Raw genomic sequence first — 23,391 nt, 5'->3', positions numbered from 1 at the left:
CAGAAGAGGGCACCAGATCTCATTATAGATGGTTGTGAGCCATCATATTGTTGCTGGGACTTGAACTCAGAACCTCTGGAAGAGCAGACAGTCCTCTTAACCTCTGAGCCATTTCTCTAGCCCCAATTATTATTTTTAAGAGTTATTTATTTATTAAGTATACAGTGTTCTGCTTGCGTGTACACCTGCGTGCCAGAAGAGGGCATTAGATCTCATTATAGATGGTTGTGAGTCACCACGTGGGTGCTGGGAATTGAACTCAGGACCTCTGGAAGAGCAGACAGTGCTCTTAACCGCTGAGCCATCTCTCCAGCCCGACAATCTATTATTAATACTAATACTACTAATAGTAACAACAACAATCCTGGAGATTAAGATAGACTTCTGGCTTCCTGTGTCATCTTTAGTCCCAGTTCAGTGAGAAGACCCAAGCCCTCCTGTCACACACCCAGGGATCCAGACCAAGCCTACTGACGCTACAATCCCTTCCTTGGCAGTCACTTTATTACTCAACATTCTAACTCAGGACTCTACATCCATAATCCCATCCTCCTAAGACCCAAAATGCTGGTCCTGGCTCTTTCAGAAACAGCACAACTTGTGTCCTCCCTTGTCTCAGGGCTCAGGGAGCAGGACTGCAGCAGTGCAGAAGTCTAATAAGACTGCTATAGGCCCTGGACCCAGCGCCCCGAATTGTCCCCCTCGTCACATCCATAGTCCCTCCCCCCTCCCTCTATCCTCTCGCTGCCCCCCCTTCCTCCCCACCCCTCAGCTTCCATCCTCAGGGGTCCAGGAGTCCTGAAGTACACTCCTCCCAATGTTACAGGTGCTAAGGACTGTCCTACCAGGGGCAAGATGGACAGGTGACTTTGTGGGACACCAAAGATAAGGGCTGTAGTTTAGGATTGCTGTGTCTGTGACAATGCAGGCAGTTCTCCTCCAAGGGACTGAGCACTGGTGGCTGTAAAGGACCCACCCTTCAGTGAAGGACTTACTCAGGATCTGCCCCACCCCCCACGAGAGAGAAAGGCTAAGATCTTGACCTGTGGTCTGAGAATGGGGGACTGGCATCTAGAGTCCTGCTTCCGAGACAACAGGGCCAGGCACTGGACCCCCAAGGGTCCAGCCAAGGCTTGGAATCCAGGGAGGCTCTGGACCCCAGGATTGAAGGGAGGATGGCTAGGATCTAACCCTCTGGGTCACACGGAAGAGTGCCTGAGTCTGCACAGCTGGGCCTGGGAGAGGCGGGCTGAGTGAGTGTGGCCATCCAGGTCTCTGGGGGGAGGGAGTTGGGAGCCTAGCCCCATGGGCTTAAGGGGAAGGGGCTGCAGCCTGAGATAGGAGGACTGGGATCCAGGCCTCAGAGAGGATCTAGGGTCTAATCCCCTGGGTCTGAGGGAGGTGTGCTGGCATCTGCTCATCTGCGTCCAGGGGGTAAGGGACTCAGAGTCTAGATTCCTGGCTCCAAGACAGACATCCAGCTTGCATCTTGCCTCTGGGGCCATAGAACTGAGATGGGTCTTAGCACGGTGGGTGTTGAAGTCTGAAAGAGGGAAAGGACAAGTGGCAGTGACCCCCAGCCCTCTCTAGGTCCCAGACTGCCTGTGTCGTGCAGTGTCCTTGTCCACCTACCTCTGCTCCCTCTCATTTCATCTCAGCCCCTCAGTCCCATGTCCCACAAGGAAAACAGAGGCTTCGAAATGGGGTAAGGAGTGGTCCCCTCCCTCAGCCCTAACGGGAGGAGGGGTCCCTAGGGAGGCGGGGGGGGGGCGGCTGTGGGTCTCCAGGCAGGGAGGAACGGGGACTGAATGTTAATCGCATCCTGAGTGAGTGTGCGAGAACACAGTGAGTGTGCGAGTCCCTCCCGCTCTGGCTCCTGCAAGCCGTGGCTGCCGCCCGCTGCTGCCACCACCAGCCACCCTCCGCCCGCGTCGGCAGCCTCCTCGGCCAGCAGCGCCCTGTTGAGGGTATCAGCCTGGGTGGGTCCGCCTGACCCCCAGGGGTCTCTCGCGCTACAGCCATCTGCTAGGTGAGGATGTGTGTCTTGGTGTCAGGCTGGCTGGTGGGGGGGTGTGTCTGTAAGGGCTCCAGCGGCGGTAGCTGAGGGAGGAGGGGTCTGTCTGTCTGGACCGACCCTGAGCCTCATGCCTGCACCTCACGGCCCCCAATCGGTTCCCTGAGCCCCCAAACCTGGATGGATGGTCTGCATCTGGGTTCTGTGCCTCCAGCCTGCATCCAGCCGAGTGTCTGTGTGTCCCCGGATGCCTGTGTCCTCCTGTCTGTCCAAACAGCCACTGAGAGCAACGACAACGCGTCCCTATTGGGGCCCTGCGCAAGCGTGTGTGTGTGTGTGTGTGTGTGTGTGTGTGTGTGTGTCTCCCTCATCAAGCTCCGGGGGTGTTGAGGGGGAATCCCAGGGAAGTGAGATTGTGTGTGTGTGTGTGTGTGTGTGTGTGTGTGTGTGTGTGTGTGTTTCTGCCTGTGCTTGAGAGTGAGGGCACTAAGGGGGTGGGGGTGTCTGGAGGTGGCCAAGCAAGGAATGGGCAAGCAGTTCCCCTGATAGGCAGCCTCACGCTCCTTTATACAAACACATAGGAGCCACTGGCTTCAGAGGTGACCCAGACAGACAGACAGAGACAAGGGAGGGAGGTGCCGAGAACACAAAGGGGTGCCAATAAGCTAGGGAGAGGTGATGGGACATGCCAGCCAGGGGAGGAGCCCAGGACTGAAGCCGGCAGAGGGGGGCACCCCAGGTGGGTGGAGGGGGATCCCCATGGGGTCAGGCCGCAAGAGGACACCCTGACAGCCTCTGCAATGTCCGGGGCCCAACTTCCAGTGCAACATGTGTAGCCTCATCCTTGCCTAGTCTGGTGGCCGCAACCTTGGGGGACAGGGCAGGGCAGGATCAAGAAGAGGAGGGACAGAGCCGGGACAGGCAAAAGGTCCCCGCCACTGCTGCCTGCGCTGCTGCTGCTGCTGCTGCTGCTGCTGCTGCCACTGCCGCTGCCGCCTCTGCTGCCGCCCTGAGCCTGGCCCCCAACCAGCTCCCCAACACTCGGCAGCGGAGGAATCTTTGGGTCTCTGGACGCTGGTTCCCCGTCCTGGCCCCCCAGCAATTCCCTCCAAAGAACAGGGTCATGAAAAGGTAAGGCTGGGCAAGGGATACAGGGGTGGGGGTGGGGATTTGGCCCCTTCCAATTTAGGGCAGGAAAAGTTGGCTAGGAACCTCGAGGAGGGAAGGGGTTTGAGTGCAAGCACACCAAATGTCTCTGCCCCCTTGTCCCTCAGGGACTGTCTTCCATCTGCTCTCGCGCCCGCGCTCTCTCTGCCCCATCCCCGTTTCTACACCTCAAAACCACTCAAGCCTCCTCCTATTCCCCTGGCACTTCACCCTGTCCCCAGCTGAATCCCACCTCAGTCAACCTCTCCACCTCACCTTCCCTACACCCCCCCCCCTGCATCAGTCTCCCCATGGCTGGCTATCCCTCTCTCCTCCTGCTTTCCCCTCCCACCTCAGAGCTATGAGTCTGCTATTAATACCCCTGCCAAGGACCTTGAGGGCGTCCAGTGACCGGCACCCGGCCCCAAAAAGCCACCCCTTCCTCAAGGTTCTAGAATGCCCTTTCAGGATTGGGATGGGGAGGGGTGTGTGTGTGTGTGTGTGTGTGTGTGTGTGTGTGTGTGTGTGTGTAGGGACAGGAAGCTTTCTGCAGCACATTGATGGGGAGCTGTTGATCAAAGCCTCTCCCCATTCTTATGATGGATTAGGGGGGCAATGGACACACAGAGACTCTCTTCCTCCGTACGCCGTGGACAGGATGTGAGAGGGACAACTGGGAAGGCCAGAGATAGTGAGCAGCAAGGATGTTGGGACTGATGGGGTCTGAGGCAAAAAGGGGGGCCCCTTAAAGGAGAACAAGACAGGAACCAAGATTCCCAGGTGTTGGGGCAGGACAGGCCCAGGATGCCAGGGTCCCGAGAAAGAAATGAGTGGACTACAGTGCTGGGCAAGGTGGGGGTGCCTGCCAGGCCAGGTCTTCACTCCGCCATTTAGGGAGGGCACCTAGGAGAGACAGGGGGGCTAGGACTCAACAGAACAGGCTGGGGGGAACAGCTTTATTAGGACCCCGTGGGACGGAAGTAGAAGGCTAAACTCAGGAGGTGGAGGTCGGTATGGACACTGCCAACCCTGAGCTCTGGGGACTTTGCCTCAGAGGACTGATTCTGAGGTAGAGGGCTGGGTAGACAGGTTGCCCTCAAGAACCCTTTATGGGAAAGGGATGGGTGGGGCAGAGGCTGGCCGCCTAGGCCTCACAGTGACAAGGACCTTGGACCCCAAAAAAAGCAGAGGCCAGGGTCTGAGAAGCGAAGGAGGGGGCTGATGGCTGAGCAGCCACCAGGAAGGGAGAGGAGAGCCAGTATTAACCCCGCGGGGGCCAGGCCACAGCTGTGCGTTATTTTGGGGAGGAAGGGGGGGGCTATTCTGAGCACGGACTGAGCCAGCTGCTTGGGGAAAGAAAAGCAATGGAGAGGAGGGACAGGAGGAGGCACGGCCTGCAGGAGGGGACACCCCCTTCCCTGGGGAGACAGAAGCCCAGGACCTCCAGAAAGGTGGGGTAGCGATTTGGAAGATAAGGTTTCCAGGCAGAGTAGGGGGTGTGGGCCTTTGCCCCAACCCTTGCTGTCTATAGAGTTGACCAGCCTGTGCTACCATGGCAACAAGATAGGAGACTGACAGCCAAGAGTATCTAGACAACCCTTCTGTATTTGGACCCTGACCCATTCAGGAAGCCCCACCCCCCCCCCGTGCTTTATGGGAGCCGAGATCAGGCCCCCAGAACCTCTTCCTCAGATCTAGTAGCCAGGATCCTGGGATCCCAGCTCATCCACCCCAGGCAACCAATATTCAACAGGGGCATCGGAGGCAACAGTCTTCCTTTAATTTATTAAATTGCTCTGGGCTGGAAGCCAGAGAGCCCCCCTCTCCACAGCTGTGCCCCCAACCCCAAGACTGGCCTGTGCCTCAGGTTCATCAGGAATGAAAATGAGGGAGCAGGGGCAGGAGGAGGCTAAGAATGGCTCAGGGTGGTGGGCATTTTCTCTCCTTGGATACCCCACTAATTTCTCCCTTCTTTTTCTCCCCATACACCTGACCCCCTTTCCCTCTCTCCTTTTCCCCCCTTTACTTTCTTCCTTTTATTTCCACTCTCTGCCACCTGGCTCTGCCTTGCTTTCATGTCCGTGCTGGGCACCTCTCGGGTGGGGGTCTGGGTCTTTGCCTTGCCTCGCTATTTCTGTCTTCTCTGCCTTCCATTTGCTCTGCTCGCCTTCCTCCATCTCCATCCCTTCTTCCTGAGGTTGGTGTATGCCTGACTCTGGGTGGCTTGCCTTCTCTACCCCTCCAACTTTCTCTTCTCTCTGCATCTCTCCTTGCCTCGCTATCATCCTCTCCCGTGCTCCCTCTCTCGGGTCTGTGCCCCTCTGAGGCTCTCCTTCCATCTCTTCCCCGCTCTTCACCCGCTTGCTCCTTGACCATTTCTGGCTGTTCCCTCTCCTTTGCTCTCACTCTGGTTCTGTTCCTGTTTCTCGTCCCATCTCTGGGTCTCTTTTCCCATCTGTCTGATCATTGTCCATTCCATCCTTGCCTTCCCACACCCTTTACCCCTGTATCTTCCCTGACCCCGTTATTCGCCACCCCACCCCCCGTGCCTTTGTGTCTCCTGGTTCCCACATTCAATTCCTCCATCTCACCCCCCCACCCCTCCCTCTATTTGGATTCCATCTTTCCCTTCCACTCCCTCCATTGCATTTCCCGCTGTCTCTTCTCGTCTTTGGTGTCTCTCTCTCTCTCTCTCTCTCTCTCTCTCTCTCTCTCTCTCTCTCTCTCTCTCTCTCGTCTCTCCGGCTTCATATGTTTCTCTCTATGCTTCTGCCTCTCCTTCTGTCGCTCAACTTTCCCCTCTCACCCTGACTCTGCGTCTTCCTCACTATCTGGGTCCCACTGTCTCTGTCACCTTCTCTATCTCTGTCTCTCTGTCTCCTCCCTCTGTCTCCGTCTCACCTTATCTCTGTCCCTCATCTGTTTTCCCTCCGTGTCTGCCCCTCCCTCTCTCCATCACCCAACCTTCCCCTCTCGCCCCGTCTCTCCTGTGCCTCCCCTCGGGCTCTGCCCTCGCCTCCCGTCCACGCAGAGGCCGCCCGGCGGGGCCCGCAGGCGATGCGCGGTGCCGGTGGCCCCCGCGGCCCTCGGGGCCCCGCTAAGATGCTGCTGCTGCTGGCGCTGGCGTGCGCCAGCCCGTTCCCGGAGGAGGTGCCGGGGCCGGGCGCGGCCGGCGGGGGCACGGGCGGGGCGCGGCCGCTCAACGTGGCGCTGGTCTTCTCGGGTCCGGCGTACGCGGCCGAGGCGGCGCGCCTGGGCCCGGCCGTGGCGGCGGCAGTGCGCAGCCCGGGCCTGGACGTGCGGCCCGTGGCGCTGGTGCTCAACGGCTCGGACCCTCGCAGCCTCGTGCTGCAGCTCTGCGACCTGCTGTCGGGGCTGCGCGTGCACGGCGTGGTGTTCGAGGACGACTCGCGCGCGCCCGCCGTCGCGCCCATTCTCGACTTCCTGTCGGCGCAGACCTCGCTGCCCATCGTGGCCGTGCACGGCGGCGCCGCGCTCGTGCTCACGCCCAAGGTGCGCGCGACCGCGGGGGGGGGGGGCGGGCCGGCCGTGGGCGGGGCTCGCGGTTCGGGGGCGGGGTCTCGCGGTTCGGGGCGGGGCCTCGCGGCTCGGGGGCGGGGATAGGACGTAGTCTGGATTGACTTGGGGTGGAGAGGTTCGTCTAGGGGCAATGCTTGGGGAGGCTGAAGGGCAAGGCTTTGAGAGGCGGGACCTGTGATAGCCTGAGGGCGGGCTTTATGGAGGTTTGGGGGCGGGGCGTCTTGTAAAAGCGGAACAGTCACTAGGGGGTGTAGCCGTCCGTTGGTCAGTTTCCACACTGGCGTTAAGAGTCAAGTCTTGATAGGAAGGAGTCTGACTTGGAGAGGTGAGCTCTACAGAGTTCCCAGCGCCTTCCAGGGACCACCTACAAGGAGTGGATCAATAATCAGGGAGGAGGTAGATTACAGTGAGGTCTGAGGAAAAAAAAAACCAGTGGCAGAAAAAGATAGATTTTAATGAGTGACGACAGGGTCAAAAACTAGAGTTATGGATCTTGGACCAATGAGGGAAAGAGTCCATTGGAAAGGAAAGAAATGGAGACTAGTGAGGAAACTGTCCAGGAACAGGGGACAGGGACCGCAGGGGAAGGGAACTAGGTACAGAAAGAGGGCATGGTGGCTCAGCTGGAGGACGGAGCCCAGAGGTCCAGGAATGAGATCAGAACCATGCATTCCGAGAGGTGGACTGTGAAGGACAGACCAGGCCCAAGACAGGGCTAGTGCTCAAGGGAGGGGGGAAGGATCCAGAGAGGCCTGAGGGTAGGCCAGATCCACGAAGGGTAACACAAGGCCAAGAGAGGAAGTAGGCCCTTGGCATGGGGGTTTGAGAAGGAGCTTGTCACACTGTCTAGGTCCGGGGATGAGGACCCTGGGCTGGCCTCAGGAAGGGACAAGCCCAGCCAGAGAAAAGCCAAAGTAGAGGAGGGAGAGCCTGGTGCTGGTTGGCAGCCTGGGGAGAGGCGTGGGTGGGGACCGTGGCTTGTTGTAGTGGGCTCTTGCTACCAAAGAAGAGACGCGGACCAGCCTAGTTTGCAGATTAAGAAAGATGAAGGCTGAGAAGGGCTGTGCTAGAGGTGGAGCAAGTGAAACAGAGAAGTGAGATTGCCTGAAGGATGGAGCCACCTGGGTGGGCGGAACCTAAGCTAGTCAGTTCCCAGCCAGGAAGGCCTATGGCGTTGAACTACAGCAGCCCAGAGCTCTCAGGTCTGTCCAAAACATTCTGGGAAAGACCTCCCTCCAGCTTTCTCGTTCTAGGCTTGATTCATAGGCAGATGTGTAGGCCTGGCCACTCCCTCCATGAGACTCTGGCACACATGGTCCCTTGTGCCGCCATTGCTGCTGAGCGTGACCCGCTAGCGCTGTTATCCGCTCCGCGTGCAGCCTAGCACCTGCAGGGCTACATACGTTTCCCTCGCTGCCCTCCCATGGGAGGCCATGGTACCCTCGCTGTCCCAGCTGTGCTACAGTGAATGCTGAGACCCAGTCCCTTCATAACCAGACCCTGCTGAGGGGTGAGGTCTTCTGTGAGTTCCCACTGCATGCTGGGAAAGCCCCCTCTTTTCAAGAGAACAGTCTTGTACCCAGCACTAAGCCACTGGCACACGCCGAAGGAGAAATTCTGATTGCGGTTTGCATGCAAGGATAGAGCCCAGGAGGCCTGGGGCCTGTTTAGGATCAGGGTTATAACACTGAGTTGGGGGAGGTTCGGTCATACGGAACTTGCACCCTAATGAAGGAAACCAACTAAGCAACAGAGAGTGAAATCTGCCCGGAGGGAAACCAGTAATGGCCGAGACTAGAGCTCAAGAGATGATAATCAAGAGAGGTCTCCTGAGGAGGTCCTGAAGGAAGATGAAGGGTAGCTAGGCATCGGGGAGCTGGGGGGAGATGCGGGGGGCGGGTCCCCAGGAGGGACAGTTGCTAAGGGCGAAGCGCAGACGCAGTGTGTGTGGAAAAGAACAAGGTAGAGTGGCTGGAGCGGATGCAGGGCTGGGAAAGCGGAAGGTGGCCGGAAACAGGCACTGAGGGTTGGTTCACGTGGGGCCTCGTGCTTGGGCCACAGCAGCTACTCTCTTTGGTTTGGATTCTAAAGTAGAATTATTGGAAGGTTTTCAATTGGGAAGAGATGTGTTCCAATTAATATTCTGAAATGATCACTTTTTGCTTGCTGTTTGGAGAACAAACTAAAAGGCATGAGAGTGGAAACCGAGATGTGCCAGAGAATTGCAGATGTCTTGTCAAGTGCAGGCGTGGTGGGGAGGAGGGGGCGGGGTCATGAGGAGGATGGGGCGGAGTCATGAGGGGCAGGGGGCAGAGTCATATGGGGCAATGGGCGGGGTCATGGGGGTGAGGGGGCGGGGCCATGGGAAAGACGCTGAGTACCATTAGAACACACAGCCCGGAAGTCTTGGAGGTGGCCTGGATGTAGGGAGAAGGGAAACAAGCAACAGTTGCTCTAGCACTTGCCTAGCTTGAATGACCTGGGCTCCACCTCTCAGGAGGTGACACGTAGAGCAGGAGTTCATGGCCACCTTTTGTTTTCTTCGATGATGTATGAGGTCCTAAAGGGAGGGAGGGAGGCAGGTTGGTTGGTTCCGGTATAAAGAGGAGGAGGGTTGAAAAAGAGTTAGGAAATGTGCCTTTGACATACTGGCTCCAGAGATACTTGTGGAAATCCTGGTTTGGGGACGGTGACTAGAAGCGGGATTGGTTTGCCAGGAGCTCACAGGAGCAGTTGTAACCAAGGAGCCTTGGGCACATTCCAGAGGACTTCCTGCAGTGATGAAGACGGACGGTGTCTGCTCCATCCAGCAGGCAGCTGCAAAGCCACAGGTGGCCGCTGAGCACTGAGTGCAGCTGAGGCACTCCAGCGCTCCACCCCCACCCGTTTTATTCAATTTTAATATGAATAGCTACAAATGGTTAGTGGCTACTACACTGGATAGTGCTGGAGACAATATTTAAATCTAAGTGACATTGCTACAGAGAGAGGACAGAAAAGGAAAGAGAACATCATAAAGACGCTCTGACATTTACTGTTCTGGCTGAGCAACAGGCCAGTAGGGAGGCAGAAATGGAGGACATAGGGGGCAAGGGGAAGAGTACCCTTCAGCACCCTCACTGCATGCTGGGAATTGTAGTCTTGCTCCTTGCAAATGGGGCAATAGTACATCAAACGCTGGGAAGGCAGGGTAAATTCATGGTGGTGATATCACATGCTGCCACCCATGAACCCGCAAATCTCCACAGCTCGCTCCAGTAAGTTGTTTCTCGTTCGTACAAAATCCAAGTAGGGAGTGCAGACGGAGGCTAGCACCCCTCCATACACTGAGGAGCTCGGGCTCCATTCCTCGTGTGACTCTGTGAGACCCTAGGCCTTCTGGTCTCAACAGCTGTCCTCAGACAGCAGAGTAAGGTTCAGGGTGAGGATTTTTTTAGGTGGACCTGGAAGAGCTCAGTTATGTGGCTAAAGACGAGCCAGACCAAGCCAGTGCCGCAGAACGAAAAGGAGCCAGGCCCGGGGAGCAGCCATAGTGGAAACTGGCGGCACTGGCTCAAGAAACTGTAGTTCGCTTCGCTCACTGGTTCTCCCTGTTCCTGCAGGAGAAGGGCTCCACCTTCCTGCAGCTCGGTTCCTCCACAGAGCAGCAGCTGCAGGTCATTTTTGAGGTTCTGGAGGAATACGACTGGACGTCCTTTGTGGCAGTGACCACGCGCGCCCCAGGCCATCGGGCCTTCTTGTCATACATCGAGGTGCTGACTGATGGCAGCCTGGTGGGCTGGGAGCATCGAGGAGCACTGACGCTGGACCCCGGGGCGGGGGAGGCCGTCCTGGGTGCGCAGCTCCGGAGCGTCAGCGCACAGATCCGCCTGCTCTTCTGTGCCCGCGAGGAGGCAGAACCTGTTTTCCGGGCAGCAGAAGAGGCTGGCCTCACTGGGCCTGGCTATGTCTGGTTCATGGTGGGACCCCAGCTGGCTGGAGGCGGGGGCTCCGGGGTCCCTGGGGAACCCCTTCTTCTGCCAGGAGGTGCCCCACTGCCTGCGGGGCTGTTTGCAGTGCGCTCTGCTGGCTGGCGTGATGACTTGGCACGTCGAGTGGCCGCTGGTGTGGCTGTGGTGGCCAGGGGTGCCCAGGCCCTGCTTCGAGACTATGGCTTCCTGCCTGAGCTGGGCCATGACTGCCGCGCCCAGAATCGCACCCACCGCGGGGAGAGTCTGCACAGGTGATTGGCGGGAATACTTGGAGTGTCAGTGATGAGTGACCTGGGATAGAGGTCATCTTGGTTCTGATTTCCTCTTCAGTAACCAGGGGCAACTGGGTTTCCTTTCTGGGGTTCAGCCAGGTAATGTGGAAAGCACCAGATATACAAAAGGGCTTCTTACGGTTTTTTTGTTGTTGTTGTTGTTTTGTTTTTGTTTTCTTGGTTTTTTGAGACAGGGTCTCTCTGTGTAGCCTTGGCTGTCCTGGACTCGCTTTGTAGACCAAGCTGGCCTCGAACTCACAGCGAACCTCCTGCCTCTGCCTCCCAAGTGCTGGGATTAAAAGCATGGGCCACCACCGCCTGGCTTGTTACCGTTTTTTGTTTGTTTGTTTGTTTTTTGTTTTTTTTCATGACCTCGGGATCTATATAAGCTTAAGGCTGGGCACAGTGGTGAAAGACTTTAATCCCACGCCCTTCAGGAATGGAGGCAGTTGAGTCAGAAGTTCAGGGTCATCTTGTCTGCATACCAAGCTGGAGGCCAGCCTGGGCTGCATGGGACCCTGTCTCAAATAAATAAAGCACAGCAAAACAAAAAAATGTATAATTTTAGTTCAGTGTGGCAGTATAGACTTGCCGTGCTAGCACTTTGGAGACGGAGGCAGGAAACAAGGCTAAAATATCTAAAACAAAAATAACCACTTTTTATATTTTAATGTCATTGAAATCAAGATGAGTCCTATGATCTATCGGTTACCATGTTTTAATTGGCAATGCTTCTGGGTTTTGTTGCTTGTTAGTTTTGAAAGTAAAAACAGTGACATCTTACACTGCATACTCAGTGATTTAAAAAAAAAAGCCCAGTGATCAAGTGGCAGAAGTTTGTTCTTCTGTCACGTGACATCCCCGAGTGTCTGGCAGCCCCACCTGTCAGGACACTAGGGCTGCCTGTGACAATTCAGTGCCTTTCTACTCTGCACAGTAGGAGCTGGGTTGTCGATGCAGCAGAACGAGCCTAGTTTAATGAAGAGGGGAAGGCAGAGCAGAGAGCAAGCAACCTGACGTGACATGGAGGGCACAGGTCACACATCTTCTAAGTGAAAACGTCGTCCCATGGTCGGGGCAGACACACTGGTTGTTCAAGGCGCATCCATTCTGATGAGCTAAACATCTCTACCGATTGGCTAGGCTCTGGCTAGGCTCCCACCCTGATTGGCCAGTACCTGTGCTGCGCTACTTAGGTACTTTTATCCCACCCCTGCATGTGGCCTGGCTGGGTCTGGCCATCCTTGCTGTGTCCAAGGGTCCAGCTTACACGCTGTGGTGTTTGAAGGGAACTGAGTGTGACAGCATCTCTCCCACAAAAGGCTTTGGGAGTGGGGAAGACAGTGCACAAGGGGCGACAGAACAGCGGAAGGAAGGCCAGATAGAGTCTGGGAGGAGGTGGTAGGTGCAGAAGAGGACCTGGGGGTGGGGGCGGGGGAGTGGACAATGGACAGCCGAGTCGGGAATCAGGACCCCAGAACAAGAGCGTGAGAAAAGCATCCTGTGTTCATAAATACCGAGCGCCTGCTAGGAACCAGAGCTCACGCTGGGCCCTGGGAACACAGGGATGAATAAGACCACAGACTTCTTCAAACAATGCAAGGGCCTAAAGAGGTGACCCACAGCGATGGGGATAATGGCCACACAGTGAGAGGCTTGCAGTAAAGGAGATAGCAGCGGCCTTGGGGAATGTGGGGGAGGAATCCTGCCCAACCAGGACATTTTTTTGGTTGCGGAAAAAGCAGTCTCATTTAAATTTCCCCAGGAGAAAGCGGGCTCGTCGGCAGGAAGAACATGCATGGAATAGACCAGGAATCCAGGCCAAGTCCGGGCTGGCGACTCTTTCATCTCCTGATTTTGTCTTTCTGATCCCACTCCCCTTCCCCTTGGGCTGGCTTTTCCCAGCTACTGTTCAGATCTTAATCCATAATTTCTCCTTCCTCATAAATTTAGATCCTACAGGTCTCACTGTAGAACAGCATCCCAAGAGGAGACTGTTTGGTGACAGTCAGCCTCCCAAAACAGACTGCATAACCTGGGGAAATAAGCCTCAGGGTGGGGGGGGGGCCCTGGAGGACAGGAAGCTAAACTCAGACCTAAGGATGAACTGCTGGCCAAACGTCCATCCCTGAAAACCCTCTTTACTGGGAATCCTTTAATCCCAGCACTCAGACAGAGCTCTAGGAGTTCAAGACCAGCCTGGGCTACATAGTAAATTTCAGGCCAGCCAATGCTATATAATGATACTCTGACTCAAAAAAAAAAAAAGCGAAGGGAAAAAAGTAAATAAATCTCCTGTTCTCACAGAGCTGACAGTTCCTAATGAGGGAGGGTGAGGGGGAAGAGGGACAAGAAGTGAACAGGTGAGAAAAGAAAGAACTGTCCACAGGCGCCAGCCTCTGAGATGTAATTTAAATGGGGGGAATGTGAGACAAAAAAGCCTCGGGGTTGGGTGATATCAGGCGGGTAAAACGTAGAGGTTAAATAAAATGCGATAGACAGGGGAGGAGCTGGAGAGAGGGCTCAGCAGTTAAGAGCAATGGCTGTTCTTGCAGAGGACCCAGGTTGGGTTCCAACACCCATATTGGGTAGCTCACAAATACATATTGATATAGAGATCGATAGATAGACAGATAGACAGACAGACAACTCAGAACTCTCTTCTGGTGTCCAAGGGCCCCTGCACACATGGGGTGCACATAAATACACTCAGGCACACATGCATACACATTTCTTTCTTTTTTTAAAGATTTATTTATTACGTATACAGTATGCATCAGATCACATTATATACATGGTTGTGAGCCACCATGTGGTTGCTGGGAATTGAACTCAGGACTTCTGAAAGCGCAGTCAGTACTCTTAACCACTGAGCCATCTCTCCAGGCCCCGCATACACATTTCTTTAAAAGCATTGTACGTGGATGGAGCTGAGCACCGGAAGATCCGAGTAAAGAGATGGAAGACCAAGGCCGAAAAGCCGTGGGGCTTCAGCCATCCATGTGAATGAGAGTGGCTCAAAGGACACACAGGCAGGGCCTTCGGGCCAGCTTCAGCCTCAGAGTGCTCAGCAAGATATGGAGAACATTCATTCAGAGCAGGCATGACAGAAGCGTATGGAACACCAGTGGGGGCAGGGGCGGGGCATAAGGCAAACATGGGGCCTCCACAGAACAGAACAGCCGAGGTGCTGAGGTGACGGGGCCAGGATGGAGGGTGGGAGCAAAGCTTTGCCTTGTGTCCATGGCTGCGCAGCCCAGACTCTGTTCTGAGATTCTGGGAGCCAAAGGCAGGTCCCACGGAAGGGAGCAGGCATGGAGTGGGCTCTGGGTAAGGAAGGGTACCCCTAAGGTCGGTTACAGACTAGAATGGCAGGAGGCCCAGCGGAGGGTCCAGGAGGACCACAGGGGGTGGAGGAGAGGCGGGAAAGGAAATAGGACTTGCAGGGACAGAGAGGCTGACTGGAAAGGTGGCGTGAAAGGACCCTGTACTCTCGCACAGAGAAGGCATTTAGGAACCCAGAGATTCCCAGGAGAAGGGATATTTGGGTTCAGTATTTACAACTTACTAGAGACAAGTTTTTGGGTTTTGTTTGTTTTGTTTTTTGCTTTTGTTTGTGTTTCTTTGTTTTTTAGGTACAGTAGAGCCTTTACAAAGGCCTGGAGACAGGAAACTTCCCATGTTCCAAGGGACACTGTATTTAGTGCTGTTAAGTTTTTAGGGGGGTGGGAGGGGGGGGGCTGGAGAGATGGCTCAGAGGTTAAGAGCACTGGCTGCTCTTCCAGAGGTCCTGAGTTCAATTCCTATCAACCACATGGTGGCTCACAACCATCTGTAATGAGACCTGGTGCCTTCTTCTGGCATGGAGGTGTACATGCAGACAGAGCGCTGTATACAGAATAATAATTAAATCTGAGAGAGAGAGAGAGAGAGAGAGAGAGAGAGAGAGAGAGAGAGAGAGAGAATATACATAATAATAAATAAATCTTAGGGAAAAAAAGTCCCACCGGATAGGGAGGTTCAGAAACCCCATGGCAGGCAAAGACTCTAAGGTGCTAAGAGGCTCAGCCCTCAGCAACCAAGAGACCCCGCCCAGGTCCTCAATGAGCCCCTCCCTTTCTCTGGGGCAGGTACTTCATGAACATCACCTGGGATAACCGAGACTACTCCTTCAATGAGGACGGCTTTCTGGTGAACCCTTCACTGGTGGTCATCTCCCTCACCAGAGACAGGACATGGGAAGTGGTGAGTGGCCAACCAGATTTCAGGCGTCTGTGGGAGAGCACCCGGACCCCGAGTCTAAGGGAGGAGGGCTGGGGTCTGGACCCCCGGATCTGAGGGAGGAGAGACAGGTCTAGACTCCAAGCTCCTGTGGAAAGTCGTAACTGAAGGCACGGGTTCTGGTGTGAAGGAAGGAGGGCAGGGTGTCTGGGTTTGGCACACAGTCCTCCGAAACACGACTGTTCGTTCTCTTCCTTCCTTCCTTTCCTTCTTTTTCTTTTTTCTTTTCTGTTCTTTTTCTTTTTCTTTTTTGCCAAGGTGGGCAGCTGGGAACAACAGACCCTCCGCCTCAAGTACCCATTATGGTCCCGGTACGGCCGCTTTCTGCAGCCGGTGGATGACACACAGCACCTCACTGTGGCCACGCTGGAAGAGAGACCTTTTGTCATTGTGGAGCCTGCAGACCCCATCAGCGGCACTTGCATCAGAGACTCGGTCCCCTGCAGGAGCCAGCTCAACCGGACCCACAGGTGACAGCCCCGGATCCAGCCGATTCAGCCTCAGAATCTTCTCCCCCTCCCCGCCCCCCCCAGAAGCGTGGCGGGTCTGGCCCCAGCCCCTCAGCCCTCCCGCTGGATGACCTGGGGGGAAAGTGAGAAATTCTTAAGCTTCATCTCCCAAGAAAGCACTGTGCGTAGTTTTAGCTGCCGCTTGTCCCTCACCTCATGGGAGAGCCTAACAGTGGTCCCCAACCTCTCCAAGCCTGGTCGCTCCCCGCAGCCCTCCTCCTGACGCCCCCCGCCCGGAGAAGCGGTGCTGCAAGGGTTTCTGCATCGACATTCTGAAGAGGCTGGCGCACACCATCGGTTTCAGCTATGACCTCTACCTGGTCACCAACGGCAAGCACGGCAAGAAGATCGATGGTGTCTGGAATGGCATGATTGGTGAGGTAAGACAGGCGGCACAGAACCTGTGGGAGAGGAGGACTTTTGAGGATTCTAGGGCCAAGGGCCAAGAGGAGGGCGTCCTGGAGCAGGGGGCGTGGCCAAAGGAGACTGCTGGGCCTGGTAAGGGCGGGGCCTAGGGAGGGGCCACAGGCAGAGGGCCTCTTCAGGGGTGGGACCAGGACGCTTGGGGCGGGGCCAAGAGAACTGTCAGTTTTATGGGAGGCTGTTAGAAGAAGGGACCTTCTAGGACAAGGAAGAGAAGATTAAGAGGGTGGAACTCCTGGGGAGAGGCGGGGCTAGGAGGGTAAAACTCGTAGGGAGGGGCTTTGGAGGGTGGCATTTGTAGTTGCAGGCGGGACAGGGAGGCTGGATCCCCCTAGGCCTTAAGCAAGTGATGTGGACTTTGGGAAGGGTTGAAGAGACCTCGTCCGCTCCTGCTTCTGCTGTCTCTCCCTTACTTCCCTGCCTCTCTGCCTCCCACCCCCACCGCCTGCCCCCTCGCTCATCAACCAGACCGCCTAGCCTGTCTCCCACATCATCACTGTCTCCCAGAGCCAGGCTTTGGCCAGCGCTGGCCTCTGTTCCCTGAGCTGCTTCCTTTGCCAACTCCTCGATCCACCCCAGGTGTTCTATCAGCGCGCGGACATGGCCATCGGCTCTCTCACCATCAACGAGGAGCGGTCCGAGATCGTGGACTTCTCCGTCCCCTTTGTAGAGACGGGCATCAGCGTCATGGTGGCACGCAGCAATGGCACTGTGTCCCCCTCTGCCTTCCTCGGTGAGCCAGCCAGGACAGGGAGTCACATTTAGACAAGGCTGGGCCAACTGTCTCTAACAGTGTGGGCCCTGGGTCCCATGCCAAGATCACCTGTCCTGGTGTGTATGACTTCCTCCCACGAAGTGACATCACTTCCAAGCTTCAGGTTTCTCATCTGTAAAGTGGGAGAAATGCTTTCCCGGCAGGACTTTCAACAGGAAGCTCAGCGAGCCTGAGCTCAGGAGCCATCCCTTGCAGGGGGTTTGCACTCATAGCTTAGTTTTGTTTTGGGTTGTTTGCTTGTTTGTTTCAGGCAAGGTCTCTATATGTAGTCCGGGCTGTTCTCAAACTCAGAGTTCAAGAGAGATCTGGCTGCCTTTGCCTCCCAAGTACTGGGATTATAGGTGTGCCTTACCACACCCAATTAGATTTTTTCTTTTGTTTAAAGATTTTATTTTTCTTTATGTGCATCGGTGTTTTTCCTGCACACATGTCTGTGTGAGGGAACCAGATCCCCTGGAACTGGAGTTACAGACAGTTGTGAGCTGCCCTGTGTGTGCTGGGAATTGAACCCAGATCCTCTGGAAGAGCAGCCAGTTCACTTAACTGCTAAGTCATCTCTCCAGTCCAATAATTTTTTTTTTTTTTTTTTTTTTGGTTTCTTTGAGACTAGATTTTTCCGTGTTGCCCTGGCTGTCCTGGAACTCACTCTGTAGATCAGGCTGGCTTCCAACTCAAGAGATCCGCCTGAGTGCTGGATTTAAAGGTGTGCACCACCACCTCCCAGCTGATCTTCGGAGTTTTTTTGGGAGGGTTGCTTGCTTGTTTGTTTAAGATATGGACTTACTATGTAACTTAGGTTGGCCTTGAACGTGCAACCACCCTTTATGTCTCTGTCTGCTCATGCCAGAATGTGAGGATTTGTATTTCTTTTTCTTTTCCCTTCCTTTTCTTTTCTTTTCTTTTTTTTTTTTGGGGGGGGGGGTTCCAGAGAGAGTTTCTCTGTGTAGCTTGGCTGTCCTGGACTCACTTTGTAAACCAGGCTGGCCTTGAACTCACAGAGATCCACCTGCCTCTGACTCCCGAGTGCTGGGATTAAAGGCGTGTGCCACTACACCCAGGTGTATTGCTTTTTCTTAAAGAGGATCTCCAAGGCCAGGGGTACCCTAGTACAAAAATATGTAGGGATTTTTGGGGTTTTTTGTTTGTTTAGTTTGTGTGGGGTATTTTGTTTTGTTTTGGTTTTTGGTTTTTTTCCAGTTCTGGAAATTGAACCCAAGACCTGGAGGACCAAAGTGACTAAGACAGACCAATTCTTGTCTCTAAGAAGCTGCCTGCCTGTGGGAGATACAAACTAGCCCACTCCCAATGGTGGCAGCTGTCATGAGACATTAGGCTGAGGTGCAAAGAGGGAGGGAGGGAGGCTCAGGGTTGCTGTGCGTGTGGATGGGGGAGGGGAGGCTTTTTTGAGGAAGGAGTTTCACCTTTGTAAAGATTGGAAGGGAAAAACCATGGAGGCCACCAGTGTGGGAGGTTTGAAGACTGACTGAGGCCTGTGTGGCTGATGACGAGACAAGCAAAAGAGATGGCCGGAAGGCAGAGGCGGTGTGCCATAGCTTGCGGACTGTGGGCACTCTGATAGGAAGTCTGGGGTTTTTTTTTTGTTTTTTTTGTTTTTTGTTTTTTTTTTTTGGAAGTCTGGGTTTTATTCTTTCTGTGGTGGTCCGGGCTTCACCTGAGAAGGTCACGAGGGACGTACGTTCAGATGTGAGTTGAGGATAGCTCTGTGCAAACAGGAAGCTGGCAATGGGGCTACCGCAGTGGCCTGTGACAGGAGGGATAGAAGTGTGCAGAGGCATGGCAGAAGTGTCAAACATGTTCAGATCTGGGATGTGATCAGGAAGCCACTTTGTGGCACTTTGGGTTAGAAATACCATCTGGAGCCGGGGACAACAGAAGTGGGCAAGGGTCAAGGCCAGCTGGTCATATCATTTCCCCCCTTGCTTTTGGTAGTCTCAGCAAGGCTCCTCAGAGAGAGAGAGAGAGGGAGGGAGAGGGAGAGGGGGAGGGAGGGAGGGAGAGAGAGAGAGAGAGAGAGAGAGAGAGAACAGGAGATAGAACCCTTCCCTTTGGGCCATGAGGCTGGGGAGATGGTCCCAGACAGGACTATGCTTGCTCCTTGATGCTCATAGGGATGGGGAGGACAGGACCAAGGAGCTGAAGAGACAGGAGCAAGGAGCAGGGGTCCTCTGGGAGAGGGTGGGTGGTAAGGGGCGGGGCTTGGGGCTGGGTGGTCAGGGCTGCCAAGACACAGAGCCCAGGATGGGATGCACAGCCCCAGGGGAAGCTAGAGAGGTGAAGACTCAGGTCTTGGGCTCAGGAAACATTTAGTAGACAGCTGACTTAGGGGGTGAAAACCCACAGAAATGGTCACAGTAGCTCGCTTTGAGAAAATGACCAGAAAAGCGAACAGAATGGGATAGAGTCAACTTGGGCTCCTCCCTGGTCCCCCAAGCCTCCGCTTGGCTGACACCTCTGGTGTCCCCAGAACCCTACAGCCCCGCTGTGTGGGTGATGATGTTCGTCATGTGCCTCACCGTGGTCGCCGTCACTGTTTTCATCTTTGAGTACCTCAGTCCTGTGGGCTATAACCGCAGCCTGGCCACTGGCAAACGTGAGTCCCTTTCCTTACCTGACCCTACACAGAACTATATTTCCCAGTAGCCCCGGGGAGTGGCAGTCCTTTCTCCTCTCCCGGGGAGTGGAAGGACTGTGAGGCACATGTCCTGTCCTGGCTCCCCGTGACAGGCCCTGGCGGATCCACCTTCACTATCGGGAAATCCATCTGGCTGCTGTGGGCCCTGGTGTTCAACAACTCGGTGCCGGTGGAGAATCCTCGGGGCACGACCAGCAAGATCATGGTGCTGGTGTGGGCTTTCTTTGCCGTCATCTTCCTTGCCAGCTATACAGCCAACCTGGCTGCCTTCATGATCCAGGAGGAGTACGTGGACACCGTGTCTGGGCTCAGTGACCGGAAGGTGTGTACAGGGGAGCAGGCTCAGCTTGTTTGTCACCTGTCCCAGGGCAGAGCGCTTCCTGACATGAATGCCGCCGCCCCGCCCCCCCTCCCCCCCCTCCCCCCCTCCCCCCCCCCCCCCCCCCGCCCCGCAAGAGGAATTCTAGAGCAGATGAGAGGTTCTGAAAGAAGATGAACAATTTAAACATTCCTGGGGAAAGAGGCCCCAGTGCCCCAGAAGTAGTAATGCCAAATAGGGTGTCATAGACAAGTGCGTCCCTCGCCCTGTAATGAAGGCTGACTTTGTGACACAGCTCATCCATTGGAGACCACGCTTGAGTAAAATACATCAGAATGAGTTACCAATAATGGAGACAGAACACTGAACACCAGGGCATATAGGAGTTGACCTCAGGCTAGTGTGCACGCCTGTAAATGCAGTCCTCCAGAGGCTGAGCAGGGGGATCATAAGTTCAAGGGCAGGCTAGCTCTATAGTGAGTCCCCGTCTCAAATAAGAGCAGCAATAAAGTCAACTCCAAAGTCTTACCGATTAGACTCAACACACATAAAACTATTCCATCAAAGCACTCCAAATGCCCACCCTCTCCGTTTGCACTCTCGCCTTGTAGTGCATATACCAATGGCAGGTTTAAGATGGCAGTGCTAGCCCTGTATCTCACACTGTCAGAGGGCTGTGGGATAGATGCAGCAGGCTGCACCAAGCATTGTTTTCAGTGGATTGGAGGTACAACAGCAGAGTAAGCAGAATAGGTTGCTCAGACCTTATATAGTGAGGGGAGTGCAGTTCTGCCAACACACTCTGAGCCTGGCCCTTAGTTTGCAGGCTTATCCAGAACAAGACGTCTGGCTTGAGGGGTTCCTAGAGGGTACATTAATAACTCCCTGGCTTTTCCAGTTCCAGCGGCCCCAGGAGCAATACCCACCCCTGAAGTTTGGGACGGTGCCCAACGGGTCCACGGAGAAGAACATCCGAAGCAACTACCCCGATATGCACAGCTACATGGTGCGCTACAACCAGCCGAGAGTGGAGGAGGCGCTCACACAGCTCAAGGCAGGGTCAGCGCAGACTCGGGCAGTGGGGCCCCTAGAACACGTGGGGAGGGTGGGGCTCAGGCCTGAGGTCATCCTGGGGCAGTGCACTGAGGGGGCCTGCAACAGTCAGGGCCGGTCGCTTGTCTTGAACTTTAGACACTTGACTCAGTATCTCAATCTGTTTCTTGTGTGTACAGTGAGGGTCACAAAGGCATCTCCTTTGATAAGAGGAGATTTTGCTCAGGACAGAGTTTGCTCAGGAGAGGTGGTGCGCGTCTTTAAACCCACCACTTGGGAGGGCAGCTCCTGGGGAGGTCCAGGCCGGCCAGGGCTGCATACTGAACCCTGGCTCAAAACAAACAAACAAAAACCTTAGTTCACACACAAGAGTAGCCAGAGCACCGTGGGTCTCTCTTACAGACATTGTGTCACTATCGTCAGTTCTGAACTCCGCAAAGAGTATTTGGAATATGGGAGGGGATTCTCTTGTTTTTTTTAATGTCAGCTCCCTCTGGTCTGGCAAACCTAGCTTGGGGCTTAGATTGTGACTCTTAGTAGAGGGCCAGCCTGGTCTGTCCTGAGCCCAGGGTTCACTCCCCAGTGGTGCGGTTTCCTACACTGAGCCCAGCGGCTCTCTCACCCCTCGGTTCTAAGTCTCTTAGCAACTGCTTCTTTTCTTATCGCCCCGTCTGCGTCGGACGGTTATGTAGACATTTGCTGTTCTCAGTTACTGACGGTCTAGAGATGAAAAGTGAGTGACAAACACACAAACCGGCAGGGTCACCAGGGTATGGAGAGTGGGCTTCTCAGCAGGGCCATGGTCACCAGGGCGTCAGGTGAGCTTCCAGGTGAGGTGATGCGTGTGCTCACGGGGGTGGACTCGGAGCCTTGCAGGCAGAGGACAGAGGCCCTGAGGTAGGTGTGGAGGGACATCTGGAAGGCCAGGTGGCTGAAGGGCAGGGACCTAGAGTGAGAGGGCAGAGAAGAGGAGGACAAATAGTCACACACACACACACACACACACACACACACACAGAACATCAGGGTTGGCTTTGTGCCAAAGTGGTGAGAAGCCTTTGGCTCTTGTCCCCAAGCCTTCTCCACTGCAGAGATTGGCAGAAGGGATGACAGGGGAGCAGGATGGAGGCCGTTATGTCATCTAGAACCTTCCTCAGGACCCACTTCTTTCAGCCATCCTAGCTGGACCTGTTATCCCTTTGTCTCAAATAGATGGTTGAGCTACCAGAAAAGGAATGCAGTCAGTCTGCTCCAGGCACAGTGCAGGGTGAGCCCAAGGATACGGCGCTGTAGCACATAGTAGCCACCCGGTAAAAACCATAAGAGAGCAGCTTTGGGGGAGAGTTGGTTCCTGTACTTGGAAACCCGGTCAACAACAAAGCAGATATGCTTCCTTCCCGGTTGGGTAGGACGTTAATACACTGCTTTCCCGGGAGCCAATCATGGTGGGTCATGCCTGACCTGCCAGCATGAGGCAAGAGGACTTGGGGCGGGGGGGTGGGGTGGGGGGGGTGGGGTGGGGTGTAAGGCCATTCAGAACTACAAAGTGATGCCCTGTCTCAACGAAAGAGAACAAAAGAGGGCTGGGCTAGCAGGATGCTTCAAAGGTGTGGCTAAGAGTCCAAACTCTTTACGCAGTTCTGTTCTACCACACTTGCAGTGTAGCACTTCATGCTCATTTGGTTGTCTCATGGTCACAGGAAGACTGCCGCTGCCCCATGGAGGGAGTGTGAAAGAGTGGCAGGTCTCCTCTGCGCAAGCCTTTGCTTTATTGAAAAGGGTGTGCCTTTCTTGAGGGGCTTGTGTGTCTTTCTTTCCTTCTTTCTTTCTTTCTTTCTTTCTTTTTTTTAAAAGATTTTATTTATTTATTTATTTATTTATTTATTTATTTATTATGTATACAGCGCTCTGCCTGCATGCATGCCTGCAGGCCAGAAGAGGGCATTAGATCACGTTATAGATGGTTGTGAGCCACCATGTGGTTGCTGGGAATTGAACTCAGGACCTTTGGAAGAACAGCAGAACAGTCAGTGCTCTTAACCTCTGAGCCACCTCTCCAGCCTGTCTTTCTTCCTTTCTTTCTTCCTTCCTTCCTTTCTTTCTTTCTTTCTTAAGATTTATTTATTATTGTGTATACAGTGCTATTCCTGCATGTACACCTGCAGGCCAGAAGAGGGCACCAGATCTCATTATAGACGGTTGTGAGCCACCATGTGGTTGCTGGGAATTGAACTCAGGACCCCTGGAAGAGCAGACAGTGCTCTTAACCTCTGAGCCATCTCTCCAGCCCCCTTGTGCATATTTCTAAGAGCCTATCCCACAACCACTCCCAACTGTCCGGGCAGCTGGAGAGCTGATCATCTGAGCTGAGAGCTGAGGTGCAGTGCAGCCATCGACTGGAGCCCTGCACCACGTTTGGGGGTTTTGTTGTTCGT

At 54.7% G+C, this 23,391-nt stretch overlaps 1 protein-coding gene across 1 annotated transcript in view; it reads left to right on the top strand.

Annotated features, from left to right (window-relative positions):
* The first annotated feature begins 1,761 nt into the window (after window positions 1-1,761).
* The window catches only part of GRIN2D (glutamate ionotropic receptor NMDA type subunit 2D), a 46,429-nt gene continuing 24,799 nt past the window's right edge, over window positions 1,762-23,391 (top strand). The window contains exons 1-10 of the mRNA XM_084774147.1: window positions 1,762-3,145; window positions 6,192-6,673; window positions 10,303-10,922; window positions 15,074-15,188; window positions 15,483-15,694; window positions 15,945-16,113; window positions 16,736-16,889; window positions 19,417-19,542; window positions 19,677-19,906; window positions 20,802-20,962. Coding sequence (XP_084630273.1) covers window positions 6,218-6,673; window positions 10,303-10,922; window positions 15,074-15,188; window positions 15,483-15,694; window positions 15,945-16,113; window positions 16,736-16,889; window positions 19,417-19,542; window positions 19,677-19,906; window positions 20,802-20,962 — 2,243 coding nt within the window. The 5' untranslated portion in view covers window positions 1,762-3,145; window positions 6,192-6,217. The remainder of the gene's footprint in view (window positions 3,146-6,191; window positions 6,674-10,302; window positions 10,923-15,073; window positions 15,189-15,482; window positions 15,695-15,944; window positions 16,114-16,735; window positions 16,890-19,416; window positions 19,543-19,676; window positions 19,907-20,801; window positions 20,963-23,391) is intronic.

The sequence above is a fragment of the Acomys minous genome (assembly GCF_964271855.1).
Source record: "Acomys minous genome assembly, chromosome: 2".
Taxonomy (NCBI): domain Eukaryota; kingdom Metazoa; phylum Chordata; class Mammalia; order Rodentia; family Muridae; genus Acomys; species Acomys minous.
Note: the sequence above shows the minus strand (reverse complement) of the source record. Positions and strands in the feature narration are given on the sequence as shown.